At 39.3% G+C, this 21,419-nt stretch overlaps 2 protein-coding genes across 5 annotated transcripts; one reads left to right on the top strand and one right to left on the bottom strand.

Annotated features, from left to right (window-relative positions):
• Positions 1-1,548: 1,548 nt before the first annotated feature.
• LOC307027043 (uncharacterized protein) lies at positions 1,549-3,151 on the top strand (the record flags this gene model as incomplete). The annotated part of the gene is made up of 2 exons (XM_079695228.1): positions 1,549-1,640; positions 2,058-3,151. Coding segments are annotated over 2 exons (210 nt in total), but the record flags the coding sequence as incomplete, so codon positions are not given.
• Positions 3,152-7,022: 3,871 nt separating this feature from the next.
• On the bottom strand, positions 7,023-16,378 carry sybu (syntabulin (syntaxin-interacting)). Of its 4 annotated transcripts, none has more exons than XM_079695231.1 (7): positions 16,231-16,378; positions 15,488-15,674; positions 14,150-14,296; positions 11,958-12,057; positions 11,656-11,820; positions 9,353-9,511; positions 7,023-8,850 (listed from the first exon to the last, which is right to left on the bottom strand). In XM_079695231.1, exons 1-7 carry the CDS (start codon positions 16,252-16,254, stop codon positions 7,671-7,673), a joined length of 1,962 nt encoding a protein of 653 aa, XP_079551357.1. In that variant the 5' UTR covers positions 16,255-16,378; the 3' UTR covers positions 7,023-7,670. The 4 variants fall into 4 exon arrangements, with proteins under 4 accessions (XP_079551357.1, XP_079551356.1, XP_079551355.1 ...); XM_079695230.1 differs by having other exon boundaries at positions 9,353-9,508; positions 14,150-14,350; XM_079695229.1 differs by having other exon boundaries at positions 14,150-14,350.
• Between the last annotated feature and the right edge of the window lie 5,041 nt (positions 16,379-21,419).

The raw sequence follows: 21,419 nt of genomic DNA on the forward strand, positions 1-21,419 counted from the left end.
GAAGATCTGTGGAGTTTATTCTCCCAAAAATATCATTTACAATTTGGGCATTTAGCCGACACCTTATTCCAAAGTGACTTACATTGACCAATTACAGGGACATTCTCCCTGGAGTAACTGAGGGCTAAGTGCCTTACTCAAGGGCACACTAGTAGCGGTGTTCCAGGTGGGATTTAGACTTGCAACATTCATCAGCCCACCTCACTATCCATTAGACCACCAAAATAAAAAAAAGATTACACTTTTTAAAAAAAAAAAGGTTTTTTTTGTGATCCATTTGTGGCGGACGATATTTAATTGTGGTGGCCCGCCACAAATAAATCAATGTATGGGAAACACATGTATATATGTACAAAAGCAGGAAATAAAAAAAGGAACTCACCTTGTGGTAAACCCGCGCGAAAAAAAGCATTTTAGCTCCATACTGTTTCAGAAATAATCCTTGATGTGGTTTGGAACATGACATGACGTTTCATCACGGCAGCATTTAGCTGAGTATCTCGTATCATTCTGCACAGGCACAAGCTCCCCCTCCTCTTTTTTTTTTTTCAAGCTAAGGACCCAGATCAGCAATTCTCTAACAGGGCTGGAATAGAGGGATGTGAGGGATCATCTGTTTGGTATTTTGAGCAAAACACATCATAGACATTTTTTAAATATATTTTTATATATCTGAGACCCATAATATATGCCTAAAAATAGCATGATAGGAGATCTTTAAAGTTAATTTCCACCATTTATCAGAAACAGAATAATAGATTCTAATATCTAAGCTTAGCAAATCTTAGCTGAACATAAGGAACATTCATCAAAATCTCTTTCAAATGTCATGCTACTCACCAGGGAAGCCATGAGGGACTCGTCTAAAAGCAACATGTGAAACTTGGACTGAACTGCAGCTTGTGTACACAGCAGAGGAGGGAACAAGAAACATTGTAGAAATGTAAATAGTTTGAAATGTATTGCATGATTTAAGTAATTTCACTTGGGTTTTTTTATTTGTGGAATTATATCTGTGTAATATTGTGGAAATACCTAAAAAAAAAAGTTTTTCCCTAGGACAGACATACACATAAAAAAAAAAAGATTTCCAGAAATGTTAAATTATGTTCGATAACAATATGTTCACCACGCTTCAGCATACCGTTTAATTTGGATTTAAACTCTATTTGATTTTAGGATTGACGGTGCACAAAAAAAGATACCGTCTAAGCTTTTTAAAAGGTGCGACTCTGTATCTCCCAATTAATGTTAACAATTTATATTCACTGATCAGGACATGGTTGGGGTCAGAAGCGAAGTTGTTGGCAAGCCTCAGTATGTTGTTATGGTAGCTGGATCCATAGCCATTATTGTGCCGTTTCCATAGAGTGCAGGACTTGTATATTGCAGTGAGTAAAATGTGACAAGCAAAAAACAACAAACCCAAAGCAACTTGTTAAAGGGTAAATAACTAAACTAGGACATTGAAATCCAGAATACATTTCTAGTTAAGAGGTATTGGTTTGTGGTTGCGTGGATATAATTGTGAACTCTCCCTTTGTGCAGGCTGAACTGGGAGAAATGGACAACTGGCAGGAGAACGCAAACGCCTGGGAGGACGAGTCCAACGCTGCCTGGGAGGCGGAGGAGGTGCTTAGGTACGATTTCAAAAATGCTCACTAACTCTCGCACCATTACATGATTTATTCACACCTTTCTTTTTGGTTTGTATTTTTTGGTTATTTGTAAAATAATTTAGCATGAATAATTATAGATGTCTTTTGCGGAAATTCTGAAGCCACCCAGCAGTATATATTTTTTAAAAAGGCTGCAGCTGCAACCTTACAGCAATTAACACATTATTACATATTTTATCATATAAAATAGCAGTATTAAAATTCATTTATTTACTCGGGTGATGTAGTTCCACACATTGGCCAGCAAGTGGCAGTGTATTCCTTTTTTCCCCTTTTTAAAACCCAAGAGCAGGAACCAGGATTTAGTTTTCCCTGCTGACCTAGCTTCTTTTGATGTGCGCAGTAATGACATTGCTGTTTTTCCTTTTTATTTAAAAGACAACAGAAGATGGCTGAGAGGGAAAAGCGGACCATGGAGCAGCAGAGGAAGAAGTTGGAGAAAGACGCTCAGAGGATGATTAAGAAGGACCAGAAGATTGCCGTCAAGCTCTCGTAACATTTTAGAATTTTGCTCAATTTTGAGCCAGAAAGGGAAAGGGAGGGGGCGTGGAACAAAGACAATGAATCAATCGTCACTCTGTCTTTAAAGTCATCATACCGACCAGGATTACATCCCTACTTAGAAAACTGTCCTCCACCCCGTCTCCACCAGCAGCCATTTTAGTCTGTTTCCCTGTCGCAGCAGTGTAAAACACATCATTCTCGAGGGCAGAAAACACACCTGGTGTTTTCATGTGGCCAAGGTCATTTAAGGGAAAGCTGTATTTATACATCCCAGTTCATCCTAGGTTAAATGTTAGATACAGCTTTAGAAGGTACCATTTAGATTCTGGATAAATCTGTCGGGTAGTGTAGAAAAATGCTTTTTTTTTCTCAAGGAACATTTGTAAATAAACAGGTATCTGTACTACCTTTTTGAAACTCAAACGGGGAGTACACTTCCCATTCTTTTGTCTTATTTATAACCTCAAAAGGACAAAGGAGTGTCATTAATTTTAAGCATCACTGAACACCGGTGACTGCTCATGGTTTGCTTGATCATTGTGTTTTTATATTTATGTCTTTCTTTGTCTGATTTTTTTGTTTCTAATGAATGTTGCTTGATATCTCACCTTGTGCTGTACGTCCCTGAGTACACTGGACATCTGCAATAAAATTAAGGTTTTCAGTATGAATAAGAATAATTGACCATAGACTAAAATATAGCCCAACTTTAATGTCAGCTGTGGGTTCCTATGGTAATCTCATGGCTACTGATCTGCCACATTTCCCTTTGTTTGTTGGTTTTTGATCTCGACGGAACATTTCCAGTGATCACTGCAATGCTTTGTTATTTTTTCAGGGGGTGTGAATGTTACTTTGCTCTTAAACTGGATATCCTCACTGCACAGTCGCTGTTGCCATCACAGTGTAATCTCAGACCGGTTACTTTGGCCTAAGATTAAAATAATAAATTCTTGCTTGTTTTCTCATCGGAAAATATAAGTCTCACTGTTGACTGAACACCCTTTTTATGCATTGATATATTCACATTACCAGCCAGTGTGCTGTTGTCATGGAAACATTGAAAGACCTTTTTATAAATGGTAGTAAAAAGTGCGGACATGATACATTATGTCCCTGGTCTCTGATGCTTGATAAAAGACTTGGGTGGACACATTTGTATACTAAATACACTCGGAGGTACGGATTCTGTCAAAATGTAAATCTGCCAATTAGTGATGAATTATCAAGGAAAAGGTGCCCCAAGAAGACCATAGACCTACAGATGTTCTCTTAAATATTATGATAAAAAAAAGCTCTAAAGTTAACTGGACAAATTTATACTTTGGATTTTAGGTGGAACTGTCCCATTAAAAGTTTGAATTAAGCAGTTTTTTAATTATAAGGGAATTCAGCAAACTATCTTTGTTATTTTGTATTGTCTTAAGAAATGCACTTTTTCATTGAAAGAAGATGGTGGTCTGCATGGGGGTCTGCTTTTTCAACACTATGTGTTGTTTTGTTTCAGAAATACAAGATATTACATGATTATTTTGTTATGCCGAATGAAATGGGTTTGGTCTTTGTGTTAGCATTGCCTGTGTCCTGGCTCCAGGGCTATGGAAAATGGTCCACTCCATTTGCAATCAAAAAAATCTCAAAGACTTTGTGGATTTCGTGTTTGCAAAGAAGAATCCAAATGTATTTTTGGAGAAAAACCGTTGACACGATATGGCTGGCTTTATGTTCCTGTTCTGGAAATGATAAATGTATATAAAAAGCACATGTCTGGAAATGGCGATGGGATGAATATGGACTTTTCAAATCAAATAATTTTTTGTCCCATCATTACATCCATCCATCTTCTACAGCTTATCCGGGGTAGGGTCGAGGGGGGAGCAGTTCCTACAGAGGGTTTCCGAAGATTCCAAGGCTTTCCAAGGCGCTCCCATGCTACAGTGGAGATATAATCCCTCCAAGGGTCTGTCCCTTGGTCACCTCCCAGTTGGACATGCTTGGGACTCCTCGCTAGGGAAGAGGTGCCTGGACCACCTCAACTGGTTCCTTTATATGTAAAAGAGCAGCGGTTCTATTCCGATTACCTCCCGGATGACTGAACTTCTCACCTTTTCCCTTAGCTCTCTCTTTGTCACAACGGTGCGGTAGAGCGACTGCATTACCGTTTCCACTCATAGATTATTCGGCCCATCTCACGGTCCATTGAGGCCTCACTCTAGAACAAGACCTTGAAATACTTGGAACATCTTCACTTGGGGTAAGGGATCATTCCTTATCCCAAGTGTACAGCATAATAAACATTGTTATATTTAGAGTCTGAATTTATAAGTATAAATTAGCAGCGTTAGGTTAGGAGCAACTAAAAAATGCATTTCCTGCTGAAAATTTGTGTGAATGGTGTAAACTGTGTACATTTGTTGCTGAATTTAGCTGAAGTATATGAATATTGTATTAGTTGAATGGTTTCTGTAGCTGCTTTTAGCTACAAAAACCAAGTAAGTGTGTTACTGAACTTGGCGGAGAAATGCAGAAAAGTGAAATGATTTGAATCAAATTGTTACAGCTCAAATGCATTGCAATTACTTTGTTGAAAACTTGAAGGTGAAATGTTAAACTGGAAGAGTAGGAAAAATAGTGAAGAAGCTTAATATTCAAAAGAAAAGGTTTAAAAAAAGGTATAAACAACAAAATGTATAGCCTCAATGTCCTGAAATAGCTGAATAAGTTAACAGTTGAATGGTTTATAGCTGAGAGTAGGCTGAAGGAGTTAAGATTAAATGTAAGTAGTAGTGAATTAATGTGTATTAAGAGAAAAAAAATTAAAAACGCTTTGAAAAGCATCAGAATATTTTAACTGCAAACTTTTGAACCAAAACCAAACGTCACCAATAATGTATAAAATATTTGGAACATGTTGAAGTCAGTATGAAGTCTCCATCAGACAGAAAATAATAGGCTGAGACAGTCTTTAAACTCCAGTTTGTTTGTTTGTGTTTGAGGTGACTGAAAACACCTGTGTGTGTAAGCCCAGAGATCAAAGGTTACCATGGTGACGACGTTATCAAACAGCTGTGTACGTGAGCCCAGAGATCAAAGGTTTCCATGGAGATGTGCAGTGAAAGGAGAGCCTTTCCATTGTTCTGAATGAGAAATAAACCTCTTACATTTCTAACTATAGTTTAAAAACGGTAGCTGCTTGGTTTTTGTGCGCTTTCGGGTCAATAATGTGGCATCTTTGGCAGATTTACTAAAGGTCTGCAGCTGCTGCTCTGAGGATAGATCAGGCTGTATTTACAATGGGCCTTAATGGAGACATGTTGAACGTTTTTGTCACTTCACGCCCTCAAGAGGCATTTTGTTTAATTGTTTTTTTAATTTCTGATGTTTTCAAGCATAAAATTATGTCCCAGGAGTGTAGGGTTTTGGAGTTATTGCAGTTTTTAAAAAAAAATGTAAGGCAAATTTCAAGCTCTCCTCCACTCTAGGTGTGACATCGCACTCTAAGCCTTAACGAGCTGCGCAATACACACTAATGTTAAAATCTGAAGAATGCCTCTTTACCAAGCTCCAAACTAAGTTAAATATCTCAAAGTGTAAAAGATATCAAAAATCTGAATAATATTTTAATAGTTGAATGTCTTTTATCATTAAAAATCATTTTAAAGTTGGAATTAAATCTCTAGCTGAAAGTATGTGGAAGGAGTAGCATTTGGCGCACCGTGTAGGTAAAAGAGGATTTGAAGGTTCCTCCCATTTAGTTACATGTTAAAAAAAGAGTTTAAAAGCTGAATATTTCAAAAAGTTTCAAATATTTTGAACCACCATGTGCTGAAAAGGCTGAATATTTTTGATATTTGAATGGTTTCTGTAGCTGAAAGTAGGCTGAAGTTATTAGACGGCAAACCTTTGGTTGAAATAATAAGGTGATTAAAGATTTCAAGAACTATAGTGGAATGCTGTTGCACAGTATATAATAATATGAGGCCTCATTTGCCATCATATGTTAATGTGAGTAAGCAACTGGGGAATGTTATGGTTGTATGTTAAAAGCTGGTGGCCTTTAACTAGATTCACAGACCGTTGTCGTCACTGCTTTGCCCTCCATCACAATGTCACTCCCATCTGTCAGGGGACACTGCCGGCTGGCCAAACTCAGACTGACCCACTTTTAGGGAGAGGAAAGGCACACAGTTCTTCAAAACGAGAACAAGCAATATGGATGAATTGTCTTGAAAGTAGTCCAGATTATATTGGACTACCGTATTCGAAGCACTTCTAATTTATTTTAATTCACAAACTAGTGTGGAGATTACAGCATCTGATGAGTCACTATTTTGCCTTGTGAACCAAGAGGTCATGCTTACGCAACTTCAAACACATCGACATATGGCAGAGTGGAACCGGGAAATGGATGGCAAAGGCGCCAAGTGTTAGCTCATTTGGACTTAATCAGCTTTTTATTTTTATTTCCAGTGACTAAAGAAAGCATTAGTGTTTTGCAAGTGCACATTTGCTCTGGCCCAGAACCAGATTTTAATAGTGTAAGGACACAACTGTAATTTTACAGCTTCTCAGAGAAGTGGATCTAATGCACTCTATATTGTCAGCGCCACCACCCAAGGGACGTCTGGAAGTGCAAGCCGAGAAAGCTTTTACGTAACACAAGCTGTCATGAGAACACTGCTTGGTTGCACATTGCTTCAGACTTTCATAAATGTATGTTGTGCACATGAAGAAACTTGCAGTTCCTAACTAGCCTTTACATAAGTCTTACATAAGTCAACAATTGTTCAGTCATCCCCATTGCCCATGTTCCACAAAAAAGAAATCCCAACACGTGGCGAGATTTTATCATGCTTTAATATTAAAGATACAAGGACATTTTATGTAAACCACCAGTATTGCACATAGCTCAGGCACATTAATAAGTGTCAGTTGCTTTGAAGCATTAACTTAGTTATATGAACAATACACAAGGCTGTACAGAATAAAGCTCTACTCCCAAGGAGGGAAACAAAATATATACTTCTTCACAAAACACTTACAGTGAACTCACGTTAAAGCTTTGGCTGAATGTATCTCTTTCGAACAATAACAAAATTGTGGACTTTTCAAACCCAAACATTTAATTTCACCTCCTGTATCATTCACCTCATCCCAACATAAATAACCATTTTCCATTTCTTTCCAAACACAAGGACAACTATAGGGACACCAAAGGACGACAACACAACCATCTACCCAGATGATCAGCTTATACATATTAATGATAAAATAAATATATAAATAAATAACCCCCTTTATAAATAATCCCTTTCACGTCACCATCATGGTAACTGTACAGTGCAAAGTAACAAGTGTTGGAACCCAAAATTAATGCATTGATAATCAAGTGTTCAACAAAAAAACGCAACAAATCTCTCAAAAAAAGATGCTCAAGTGCTTTTAGTTCAAGATTAGGCGTGTACATGCGGAAGGGGGTGTTAGCCTTTACGCATCGGGCCTGTGAGGGACGTGACGAAGAGAGTGCAATCCCATGATGTAACAGCCTCTGATGAAAGCAGCTATGTTATACACTGGAGCGCTTCCATCCACACCATGCCGCGAGTACAGCCAGGCCACCGTCGGGAGCACCGGGGCTGCAACTGCCACCAGATCCACCAGGAAGCTGTTGCTCCAGTACCGCTTTCCGACCACATCCAGCCCCGATGACAGAGAAGGTTCCTCCTCGCAGACACTGAAATCCAGCTCCTCCATGAACCGACGGCTCTCTTTGGGTTCTGAGCAGCACATGCCGGAATCTGTGGAGGGGTCTGGACTCTCTGGGGGAGCAGGAGTGGGCATGTTAGGTGGGGCAGGTGTTAATTTGGTGATTTCAGGGGTTGTGGGAGTGGGTGTGGGCAGGTATGGGAGAGCCATCAGATTGCTGGAGGCCATCAGAGCCGTTTTCCCCACTGTTACCCCGTGGAAATGGAGCAGCTGGAGGAGCAGAGTTTGCAGGTCTGGAGATGTGGGCGATAAGTCGGTCTGGGTTTCTTTATCTTCCGTGTTGTGCAGGGAAGTTGTGCTTGAGGGGATGGCGATGGTGGTGGAAACTGTGTTTGGTAGAGCTGGTTCAGTAGATTCATCAATAAACTGTCCATCTTCTGTCAGCGCAGACACCCCAGGCCCAGACTCAGCCCCTACACCCAACTGACTAAAATCCACCGCAGTGGACATGAAGATCTGCTCCAAAATGTCTGCTCTGTTGGCCATCTCATCATTCACCAACAGCCCACTGTCAGCCATGGCCTCCGCCCCTTGTGTTCCCATCTCCATCCCACCCTCTTCCTCCCCCATCATCTTCTTCTCGTCGTTATCGGGGATGTCACAGATGAAGTCCAAGCTGTTTTCGTCTTGGAGGTTGGTGCCGCTCTGGGCCATCTCCATGCTCTGCAGCAGGGACTCCAACTTCCTGTTTTGGATGTTGATGTCGATGAAATACTTCTGTATGCCCTTGTCCTTCTCCATCAGGCTGCTCTTCATCGTTTCCACCACCTGACGCAGCTGCTTGATCTCTTTGCGAGCCTCTTTGAGGGACAGCTGAGCCTCCACCCTGTGACATTCCTCTTCAATCCAGTCTTCCCTCATTCTGCCAAGCTGTGCATTGAGCTCCTGCACCTCCGTCTCTCTAATAAAGAGGTAAGAAAATGTATTGAGTTAAGGAATAGCTCGAAATTTAGAAAAATATATAAAATAACTTTCTAACAAGAGTTAGATGAAAAGATCGATATCACTTATAACATAAAGCTTTAGCCAGTTGCCAGTTAGCTTAGCAAAATCATACAAGCAGCAGGGAGATGTAGACTGTTTGGTTGAAGTAGGTCAAAGGATATTTATAGGATTTGTCAAGAAAGTGTTTGTTCTTAAGCAGTTTAATTCATTATTTTTTAAATGTTTTTATTAGCCGACTAGCATGCTAGTGTATGCTAAAAAACCTTGCCACACAAAACCTGATTGGACAGAACCTCAAAAGCTCACATCATTTAATAAACTAACGCAAAACCTAAATTGTACAACATCATTTTGAAGTTTTAGTGAGCTTTTAAAAAGAGCCGGTTGCTTTTCCTCTTTCAACCGTTAACAGTAATGCTAAACGACTGGAGCTTCTGTTCGGCTAAATCTGAACCAACCTGTCTCGGACTCTGGTCTCAGACTCCAACAGTCTGGTCTTCAGGTGTCTGATGGCCACTTCCTTCTGCTGTAGAGGGGTGAGATACTGCTCTGGGTTCGGGGGTTTGATGCCATGATTGTCTCCACAGGAGTGGTAGCGTCCCAGGATCGCTCTTCTGCTGGTTGGAGAGATGATTTTATTGGTTAAAGAGGACACTAATTTTGTCCACCAACCCAGAAACAAGAACACATGAAAATGACAACCCAGTTAGTTTTTGTGGGCTTCCTAGTTTAGAAAACATGGGAATTAAACAAGCCCTTCAGATGTGGGGCCCCTTTTATGTTACATGTACTGGCCAATGTAATAGGCCAATTAGAATATACTGCGTCACATCCAAGTGAATTCAGCCATGGCTTGAGAAGTACTTTTTCAAAGATGCACCATATTTATCTTGTTAGCCAATCATGGGATTTTTACAAGTGGCCAGCTTAAAGAAACAGGCATTAAAATTGAGCGTTTGACAGAAAAATAAAAAAAGGGAATATCCCGACAGGTCAAAATAAAGTGGTTTTTTAAAAATATTAAAGCTAATTCTAGTAGAAACCTAAAACAGATTCGCGAATCGGAAGTTAAGCAGAACATGTAGCCTTTAAAAAGGCCAAATTTGCCCTTTTAGAACCAACATTATCCATCAGCTTTCAACTAGGCATTTTGAAGCAACAGCAGAAAACTAACCAATTTGCCTCTTAAAAGTCAAATGGCTACCTGCATACAGTAATTTCACTAGCTGAGAGAGTGCTGCCAGGGCAGACGCTCTCTGAAGCCTGGAATTATTGTCTGACACAGGATTACTGGCATGTAAACTATAAAAAAAAAAAAAAAGGTTTACCTAAATACGAGCACAGTCAGCAAGGAAATAAATCACCTTACTAGAAAAACACTTAATCTAGAAGCTAATTGCATTATCGCTCAAATGGCCTTTGCATGTCCTATGTGTTGTATTGAAGAGAGCTGATAAAAGGGTTTGTTGTTTTTTTTGGTGGAGGGTGAGTGGGTAGATTTGGACAATATGCAAAGCAGCATGTAAGCCCCTCTCTTCCACTGGCACAATATCCTAGCAACCTGGGATACTTGAGGCTTTCATGCAAGCGCTCTGCATCCCAGCCAGAAATAGAAACAGCCCAGGAGAAGCTAGCATGCAAGAGGAAAACATGTCACATGGAGGAAAGCTGACAGCCAGGTGTCCTGAGATGATGCATTTATAGAAGCTGGAAATGAGATAAAGAGGGTAGATTCTGCTTCTGCATTAAAAAAAACAAAAGCTGTAGGTTTGTCGTTTATACCGCTGAGAGATGATTTTTAGGTCAAAGCATATGCAGGATTTAGCTGCCAACAAATATAACAAGCCTTAGAGGTAAACCTTCCAAGTAATACAGAGCCTGGAGCACCATGTCAGAAAATCCATGGTGGTCCCAAACACTTTTGAGCGCCGGGCTATTCAGTTCACACATCAATACTGAAATATTTATGACCCTGTTCCCTCCACAGGCAGAACCGAGGTACATTCACTCTAATCCTGTTTCGAGTCTGTAGAAGGGTCACTGTCTGGTTACCATATTCAGACTTTTGCTATAATAAATCCCCATTAATCCAAACCGCAGCCAAACCATGACCACTATAATCCAACACGGCTGCAAAAGACGACACACACACACACACACACACACACACACACACACACACACACACACACACACACACACACACACACACACACACACACACACACACACACACACACACACACACACACACACACACACACACACACACACACACACACACACACACACACACACACACACACACACACACACACACACACACACACACACACACACACACACACACACACACACACACACACACACACACACCAAGTGAAAAGAGTTCGTTTAATCTTAATCTCGATGTAGGCTAGTGCTAAATGCTGTCGGAGTGCACCGGAACGAACGCCACTATCATAATGTCTTCTGAAAACAAATGCCCACACATACACAAATGCCCTGGCGACCAGACATCTTCTTCATAACACTAATAATATGGCGTAATAATCGGGCAGTTCGATGTGTCTAACCATAACAAAAGTATCTTGTGCGAACGAGAAAGTTATCGTGCGCACTAATTAATAAGTGCCTCGTTTTATTTAAATTGAGGCCACGAATTACATCTCGTGCACACAAATTAACAAAACGTGGCCTCGTTTTATTTATTTTTCTCTCTATGAACCCCCCAGGGCTCCGTAGAAAGCTGTGTTGGTACCTGGAGGTGGGGCTGGAGTTGCAGCTGCTGCTTGTGGTGGTGGTGGTGGTGGAGGAGACAGCTCTGGGGGGCGTCCTGTAGGGGGCATACAGCTCTGAGTCGCGGTTGGCTGTGGGGCTCCCGGCTGGTTTGAACACCGGGAGCGGTCTGATGTAGCTGCCACGGCTTGATAAGAGAGCATAAATCATTGACTTGTTAATTGGAAAAGATGTTGAGAATGTTGGTTGTTTAGTAAAGATAGAGCTCCCTTAGTTTCAAAGTGACCCCAGCAGACACTGCTAACAGATGTCTGAACCTCATACCTGCGTGTTGGAGCTCTCTTTCCAGCTGACTTTGAGGCGAGGCCCTCTCTGTTCTTCAGGCTGCCTGTGCTGCTGGAGGAGCTGAAGTCTGCCTCACTTCCTGCAGGGAGAAGGAGCAGCATTTTAGCACTTAAAGCCAAATCATCCAATTTTGAAAGGCCATATGGGGCAATTTCCCTTCTTTAGGAGAGACAGTAAAGGTAAATAGGGTGAGAAAAATAAGATTTGCACATGTAACTTTCCCATTGGGTAACTTTCAATAAGAATATTATTTTTCATATTACATTTTCTTTAAATAAGTAATCAAGAGTTATTATTTCATAAAATCTGCTAATTTGCTTACATTTCCAGCACAGAAATAAGAGTCAATAAGCTTAGGAGTCATTTGCATATGTCCAATCAAAAACATAGCTGAATTTTCTTTGAACAAACTAACAGTTCTAACAATCAAGCGTAGCAAAATAGCCCTAGATCTCCAAATTGATCATGCAAAGAAACATATAGCTTTTGGATTGGCTACTCCCCATTATCTACACCCCTTTATTAGACTAATGAGTTTCAAGATGACATACAGATAACTATATATACAGATAAGACACCTCATGTGATTACAAATGCCATGAATACTCCAGAATTTGCTAATAACAACCAGTCATTGCACCAAACACAGTCTCCCCAATTGTCATAAGACAGACACTGTAGATTCCTCACCACAATACTGAATATCTAACTCTCCAACTTAATGGTCAATCAGGAAAAAAGGGTCACTTAAAGTTGTGCGGAAATGATAAAAGACCAGATTTAAAGAGGTACCTGAGAAGCATCTTTTCCCTTCAAACAAAACCATATTCCTGTGTTCAGTGATTCCTGTGACTAACAAATATCTTAAAACTCAGTGATCCTACACCTGTGTCATATGTGGGTATACTGATGTCTGTGCTCGGTCCCTCAGTGGACTAACCTGCTGCTAATCACACTAATTTGATAAGCACCCAACCATCTCCTCAACCAATCAGCTCTCTTCCTCACGTTGACTCGTGAGTAAACAGTTTTTTCTCTCTTAAAGGGATACACCACAGGTTCAAGGAGGAGGAATAGTAACATATATCCACATGAAACTCCCTCAGTTGATTATTTACATTAAGACACTTCATATTTGTATTAAATGCTTTTTTATGTTTACATGTAAAAGTGAAGCAATATTTAGCAATATTTAGTAAAATATGTGTTAACTTGCATCACCGTGCTTAATTTTGGTCGACATTTTTGGGTCAAATTATTTTACAGAGGGATTTGTAATATCTGTTTTTAATACTCGGTAAATCCAAAATGTGGTCAACATCAATACAAATGATCAGTTTCTGCCATTTTTTTAAATATAAAATGTTCATTAAATCACAATATGAATCATATATTTAAAAAAAAACTCAGTATAAATGACCAAATTGTAGATTATAAAAAAAAGGTATGAAATTGGAAAATGCAAAGTACTGAAGTGGGTATACTGTATCTGAGTATGTGAGTATGAGAAAAAAAAAAGTTATTTAATGCTTCGACTGCCCTCTTCTAACTGCCTTTAAATATGCATATTGTCAGATAACATACAAGACACTACAGGTGGAAAAGGGTAAAAAACGTTTAGCTTTTTTTTAACTTGTCAATTTTGAGGAATTTGAGAGAATTCTACAGATACAAACAAAAAAAGTTAGTAAAATAAACACCTAAATATGTATTTTGGATGTTTATTTCCACTAGTCTGAAATAAGACATGTTATGGAAGCAACATAGCTCAGACTCTCCAAATTGTTCAGTACATCCAAATCTACTGTTATGTCTGAAGATATTATTTCCCCTTTCAGAAAAGCAGCTGCCTGCCAACAAATGTTTGTTTAATGTTACATCTGCTAACTGACATGTGACAAATACACAGTTATTGCACTTTCATCTTAGGGGAACCACAGGCATGCAGAAGCATATAAGTTGTGCTGCACACAAATCTGTGCACAAGAAGAATAAAAAGATGCTCTAGAATCTAGTCACATATATTTGATTATTATCTTATTCTCACAGATCTAAGAGCAGGATAACATTTCTAACCTTGTTTATCCTTTTTTAACATACAAAACTGCAACAACAAAACTAAAGCTTAAACATATATATATTTGTATCTTTGCTTGTGCTTTGTCCTTTACCTCTGGCTTTCATGGCCGACCTCAGCTCCCTCTTGTGCCGAGGGCCGCTCCGGGGTTCTCCGCTCCACTCGGCCATCACCCTCACCCTCTTCACTTTGGTCTTGCGCTCCGGGAGTACGGGCGAGCCGTGGGCACTCTGCTCTGAGCCTGGCGGGGTTTTGGAGGGGGACACAGACTGACTAGTGGGGCAGCCGGTGTCATCTATTGTAGACACACAGACAGTAATAGCCGAGAACATGAAGTGCGGGGCAGCGGACAGTCAATGAGAGCTCAAGGGTCAGACTACGTGATATGAGACTGATAGCGAGACTGCTTTACAACCACTTTCAGAAAGTGGGAAGTTGTGAAGTGTTTGTTTTCTGGATTACACAATGTACCTACTACACAACGTGTACATAAACACAGGTATGGATGGATAATGGGCCCCTGGGCCAGAGCCTCTGTTGGAAGTTACTGCTAACAGCAATTGTTGGGAAATCATAAATAGACATAAATATACCACAGAAAGATGCACAACTACCAAAAAGACAGACAAACTACCAGAGTGACATGTAATGACCCAAACAAGACATACAACAACAATAGAGAGACAGAGAAAAACACACAAGACACACATTTAACACAGAGACACAACATGATCCCAGAGACACAACATGACTATAAATAACCACAGAGAGACACAACAAAACTACAAAGAGTGTCAATATAACCAAAAAGACAACAAAATGTACCCCAACTAGACCCAAAATAACAACAAATGTAGAGAATTTTACCACAAAGACACATGCAAGGACATGAAACATGAGGGCTAAAACGTTTATTTATACTGTGGCTCTTGCCCTTACGTAGCAAGTGTGGGGGCAAGTTCGGGGGCCCTTTGCATGTCAGTCCCCAGGGATCTTGTTTTCAGAGATTTCTTTTGGTTGCTGTTTGTTAAAGAGGCCAATTTAGGTGAAAATAAAATAAAAATAATTGCATTTTTTGTTTGAAGTTTTAAAATGTAGCATGCTTAAGAAAAAAGTAGAATAATCTGCATCAAATTAACTCCTTTTAATCCAGTGGAGGAAAGGCCCTAACTGCATTTACTCAAGGAATATACTTTACAATGGTTCTTTATTAACTCACTTTTTAAAGGGAAAACACTTATTTTATTTATCTGAAAGCTTGAGTTACTTTTTAACCTTTTGCAAACTGCAAAAAATAAAAAAATCTTCATTCAACCAAGACCAATTAAGGAATGTGGGTTTTCAAAAACTAACCATGAGCACTGCAATACAATCGTGCACCTTGATATCATGGATCTGTATCTGAGGCTTTGTTTGGAGCTGTATATCTTACCAGAGCAGAAGCTGGTGGTGCTGATGGTGCGCTTGGAGTGGTCCGAGCTGACGTACCCCTCCTTCCCCTCCTCCTCTGATAATGGAGAGTCAGACAGAGGCGAGCCTTTGTCCTTTGATGGGAAGGGATGGAGGACCAGACGAGGGATGCGGCTGCGGGGACTTCCTTTCTCCGGTGACTTCTTTTCCTGTTCAAAGAAATGTAATATTCTTGACTCTTGACTAACTTTGTTAATTTTTTTTGGGATAAAAACCAATAACATTTGAACTATTTATTTTTTGTATACTGAACGCTAGGGGGATTTATCAGTCTTAGATATAACAATGATTAGCATTGAATTTAATGCATTGTTATTTTGGCGTGCAGAGAACTAGGAAAATTGAATATTTTGGTATTATAAACTGGAGAAAATGGTTCAATCTACTGGAAAATAGTAATAGGAAGATTTTTGAAAGATTGTAAAGACTGATATTATAAAATGCATTTTTGTAAAGTAAATGACTGTGGGATCAAAACATTTTTTTTTAATTGGAATGGGAGTTAAGGTTGAATTTCAATAATGTGCAAAAAAAACAAAACACTCTTGACATGATACCATAGTCCTTAATAAGCTATAATTGTGGAACATTCTAAAGCCAAAATGTCCCTCCTGACGCACAAGAGATAGAAAACATCACTTATCTTTGGAAAGCAATCACTCAACATGCAGACATCAATCTCCAGTGACCTTTGATAAGACTCACCTCATATTCTTGGAATGGTCCCATTGTGCTTCACTGAGCGTTTTCCTCTGTTAGAATGAAAAGAGGAGAAAAATCAGGTAAGTCATTTTTCTTTGCATGTGGCAGCGTTAACGTGGCACTCAATGCCTTAACAAACAAGAGCCCTCTGTCTGAACTCTGCTACGCAGCTTAATCACACCCACCACAAACACACACACGCACGCACGCACGCACGCACGCACGCACGCACGCACGCACGCACGCACGCACACACACACACACACACACACACACACACACACACACACACACACACACACACACACATATCCTGTCTGGTACAGATGGCACAAGAAGCCACTGCTAGCCATCACCAACACAAGCACAATTTGTGACCTCATGAAACTGATTCTATGCCAACCCTGAATATAATCTGCCAAATCAGCAGTCATTTGAAGGTTAGATGAAGGCAAGTCAATTTAACAGCATAACATAAACAAAATGGTGTAAAAAAACATGAGATAACAAGACTTAATAGCAATGCTAATAGCTTTTAACTTTTAGCTAAATATCTGCATGCTTAGCTTGCTGTTTAGCAGGTATATACTGTATTACATTACCTTTACTAAATTTGTATCCAAAGCGACCTACAATAAGTGCAATAAACCATAATAAAAAAAGAAATCTTAGTTTACCCTGTTAGCATGCTAACATTTGCAAATCAGCAAGTACAGCTGAACCAAAGAAATGACATTAGCTCTGTAAGTATTAGCTCAGAAAGCAAACTACTGGTTAAACCGAAATATTGATGTGAAGATGGCCCTAGATCAAACTAAATGTTGGCACTGGAGAAAAACTCTCCAAACTTATTCGATAACATCCTCTGGAGAACATTGTAGCCTATGTATTACCATAATGTCACTGCAATTCATCCAATAGTTGGCAAGATATTTTACTCTGGATTAGAAATTCTCGAGGAAGATTTTCGGGAATGTTCCAACACATGAAGATACGTCCTCTGGGGACCATGAGTGAGGGAAAAAGGTGGTGCTATCTAAACAAACTAAAAGAGTCTACAAGAATAGAGCTTTAAAGAAGAACATTTTGAAAAACTCTTCCTATTCTGGATTTCATCAAAGTCGTCCCAGATTAAGATGATAAATATCACTTTGCTTAACAAAACTGCACTAACTCTCCCTAACATACTTCTGTGCCAAAAGGGCTGTCTGCCAAAAGCATCAAAGTGCATTGAGATATAACACATGATGGAGCAATGTTACATCCTCTTTTTTTTAAAGAGTAGAATAGAAAGTAGAATCTTATCAAAACTTTTTGTTCTGTACATGAACATTTAACCACGGAATACGCATATTTTATTGATGCTTTAAAGCTAAATAATGCAGAATTCCTCTCATGCTTGAATACATTTGACACAATCACATCACTTCCTCTCTCCTGGTGATTTTCTCTCAGGGCCTTAAGGGGGTCTGTTGCATAAGTGCATACATTTTCCCTTCTTTTTTGCATTGGGAATGATGTAATGACCGAAGGCCTGTATGCTGCTGACGCATCACTGAACCTGTTTCCCTCGCTTTATCCAGATGGTTTTTACATTCTTCCTTGTTCAACATTGCTGCAAAAAAACATCAATTTCAGAATGATGTCACCACTTGACCTAATATAGCCACGTTCCCTGTATGAGCAGCTCGTGCTAAATCCTCTTTCTTCAAATCAGCCAGAAGGGATTGCAAAAATAGAGCAGTAACTTGTGGAATCAAACCTCCTTTAATCAGCATCAGAAATAGATTTTGTTCTGGATCGCTGACACCACCTCGCCTGCAGTTTCTCTTTCATTTCAAAGCATCCCACAGATTCATCGTACTGTAGCGTTACACAGCTGCTTGGCACACTGGAACAGCAGATTCAAGAAACCAAGCAGCGTCGTGCCCTAGCAACCGTCTTAGCAACGGAGGAAAATGCTGCAGTTGGATGTGTCAAATTGCATGTATATCTGCTTCTGCTGCTCATCCTGAGACACTGTCCTTCACTGAGAAATATCTTAGAGGTAGTGAGTGGGTGTTCATCCATTCAGCTGTACAATGTTTTCTCACACTCAATGAACATTGTGTCCATGAGCCAGCATGTGTGAGCTTAGTCTCTAAATACTCATCCAAATACTTACATTTAAACTTTTTGTGTCTTTAAGCCTTGATGCTGGGTTTAAAGAGGACATCTTATGTTCATTTTCAGGTTTCATATTTGTATTTTGTGCCTCTACTGAGACATGTTTCCAGTGGGCTCTGATTGGTTAGCTGGCCGGCTCTGTTGTGATTGGTCAACTGCCTAAAGATCTGTGGAAATGTCCTGACCCTAAGCCTATCATGTTTAATGTGTTGGAGCACTAGGCAATAAAAGTGCCAGTGTTACATAGTGATATCACTATGTTAAGATTATAACTAGTAAAGAAATAAGGGGAAGCCACTCTCTATGATGCCTGTGTCTACAATGCATTAAAAAAAAACAAGACATTGTAATAGTTACAACTATTCACAAATATTCATATTGCTTAGTACAATTTTTTGTTTTACATTATAAAGCATAATACTCTTACTCGTCAAGTATCTTAGTACTTCATACATTCTGGTCATTGACTGACAATTATTTGCTAGGATAATTGTGATTTACAATTTCCATAGTTTTAATACAGTGTACTCTTTAAACAATGTAATCTAATGCATTAATGTGATAATAAGTTACCATAAGTAGACATTGTTTGCTAGTTTATTTCAACGATAGGAATCTGAAAACAATATTATAAAATACATCATCATGTGTGATGGTTATAGCTATAAAGCATTATGAGTTGTATCTACCATGCTATAGAATATGATAACGCATTGTAAGTGTGATTATAATGAAGAAATCGGGCATCATAGAAAGTACTAGATCTGAAGCAATGAATAGGGGCAGAAATACTTAGATAAAAAGGGTGTGCTGAGATGAGAGAGGGATGATTCTCTATCCAGGAAGTGACTTTTATAATTCATGCCATTACAAGCCAGTGAAGGAAATGCATGAGGGCGGAGATATCAGAACATGAAAGAATGAAGAGTCAGACTCTAATTTAGAGCCACATCTTTGCAAAATGATTTATTTTGTGCCGGTTGCCAGGATGAAATTAACAAGCTGATGATCACTCAATAGTGTCAGCTTGTAACCTAACACCCTTTGACAGACAGAAGCCTGCACATAATGCATTAAGTCAGTCAGATTGTGTTCATCTTAGCTGTGCATAGGGACATTTAGCCAGCTTCCGTTGTTGTTTTATCCTGAACTAGCCTTCTAGCCTGAAGGAGGATTATTCATTAACTCCTGCACAGACCCTCCAGACAGAGTTGATTGGCTACCTACTGAACGACAGGCTAAGCATTATCTATTAGTTGCAAACCCAGGATTTTCAGCTCTCTTAAGCCTTAAAAAGTGCTCCAGACTACGTGCGCAAGCGATACACGATCACTCCAGCATCTCATCCACACGCCCTAATTTGGGAAGTAGAGGCCCTGGAAGGAAGATACAATGTGTGCACATGTATGGTAAACAGGCCTCTAAGCCTATATTCCTATTATCCAGATGGTTCTCTACTTTCAAAGCAGCAGGGAGTGGGCGTGAATAATAAATCCCTCTAATCTACCCAGTATATGTGCTTTCTAATGTTGATCATGCACATGGACTAATACGAAGCTGTTTATTCCAATTGGATGATGAATTTACTGCATTTGTTCTGTTGACCTGATCAGAGATGACGACATGTGATGGAAGCTGATGAGCTCCTAGGCGACAGACTGTTGCGCAGTTTTAAAATATGTGATCTTTACTGAGCCTCTGTGTTCTGACGCAGGTAATATTTGTGCTGTAAAAGTGGGAATATTTCCTTCTTTTTGAGCAGCATGTCGATTGTAACACTGATCAGCTCACCAACCCTTACTGGAAGACACTACAGTGGATCGGGGTAAAAAAAAGAAGCTAACAGCATGAAACTTCCCAGTTGGTTCAATTTTCTTTGGTGCACGTTTATGATATTTAATGTTTCAAAATGAAAACAAGGCCTTTTTTGTGAAGTGGGTGATCTGTAATGGTTTATGCAGTGTATGTGCTAATTTGCATGCATTTCCAAAGCAGATATATGAACAAAGTAAAACTGTTTTAAAGAGGGAATCTTTATATCTCTTTGTATCACTTTCTAAATCATAAATCAGGCTATGTATGATATATAAACAAACAACTCTGTCAAAACCTTCAGAAGATACAGGTAGTAATGAAACTGGCACTACTGTATGAAGGGGAGATGTATGCCTAATTATGAGAAATTAGCTTCAAAGATATTGTACATTTCCATACATTTTGAGGTACACTACGGGAAATATGTTTAAACCATTTGAAAGGTTACCCCACCGGATGAAATACATCAATGCTATGGATTTTTCTTTTAACTAGTCTAAACATGGAAGCAAAGTGCCCAAACTCTCACAATTGACCATGACATGACAAACAATGTTATTGCCTATAGTGTATCCTCCACCAGAATACATCATCATTGCATGATGTCATGTCTGAGTGAGCACTCAGACAATCATTCAAGGAGCATAATAAAGCATATCGGAGCCAATACCAAATGATCACGTGGTTTCCTAACAGTCCAGAAGCTCTTTAATTGGTTAGATATACAATATATAAAAAACATGATAATAGCATTCTTATTGTTTTACTACATCTTCCACATAATGGTGCTGAAACCTTTTAAAAATACATGAAATTCTCATAATAAACTAAATGTCGCACTTTCCCGAACAGCATGCAGCCACCAAATAGTTACACATGCCCTGATATGACCCTCCCATGTTTACATGCCTCCCTTTGTTTTCAACATGTCGCCACCAAGCTATGTTCATTGTCCCTAAAGCAAATGGCATTTTTGTATCCTCCTGAATATCCCTTTATAATGACCATCATGTCTTCAAATGGTTTATTTTACATCATAGCATTTTGTATCAAACGATGTTGTTTTTGTTTCATCTGGGAATGTTTTTAATTCTAAGTGAGATGCCTCTATAAAGGCACGCCAAGTAGGACACAGAATGAAAACAAACCGTGATGTAAACCCCCAATTTCAGACCTAAAAACAACAACAGTATAACGTGCGCAGCCTACTT

The sequence above is a fragment of the Notothenia rossii genome (genome assembly GCF_949606895.1).
Source record: "Notothenia rossii genome assembly, contig: scaffold_503, whole genome shotgun sequence".
Taxonomy (NCBI): Eukaryota; Metazoa; Chordata; class Actinopteri; order Perciformes; family Nototheniidae; genus Notothenia; species Notothenia rossii.

Bases quoted from the DNA above. Each gene is read 5' to 3' on its own strand.
- sybu (XM_079695229.1), bottom strand. From the start codon at position 16,254: ATGGGACCATTCCAAGAATATGAG. The intron at 12,058-14,149 runs GTAAAGGACAAA...TTCTCCCTGCAG, and splicing joins GTCGGCCATGAAAGCCAGAG to GAAGTGAGGCAGACTTCAGC. The intron at 11,821-11,957 runs GTATGAGGTTCA...TCTCTTATCAAG, and splicing joins AAGAGAGCTCCAACACGCAG to CCGTGGCAGCTACATCAGAC.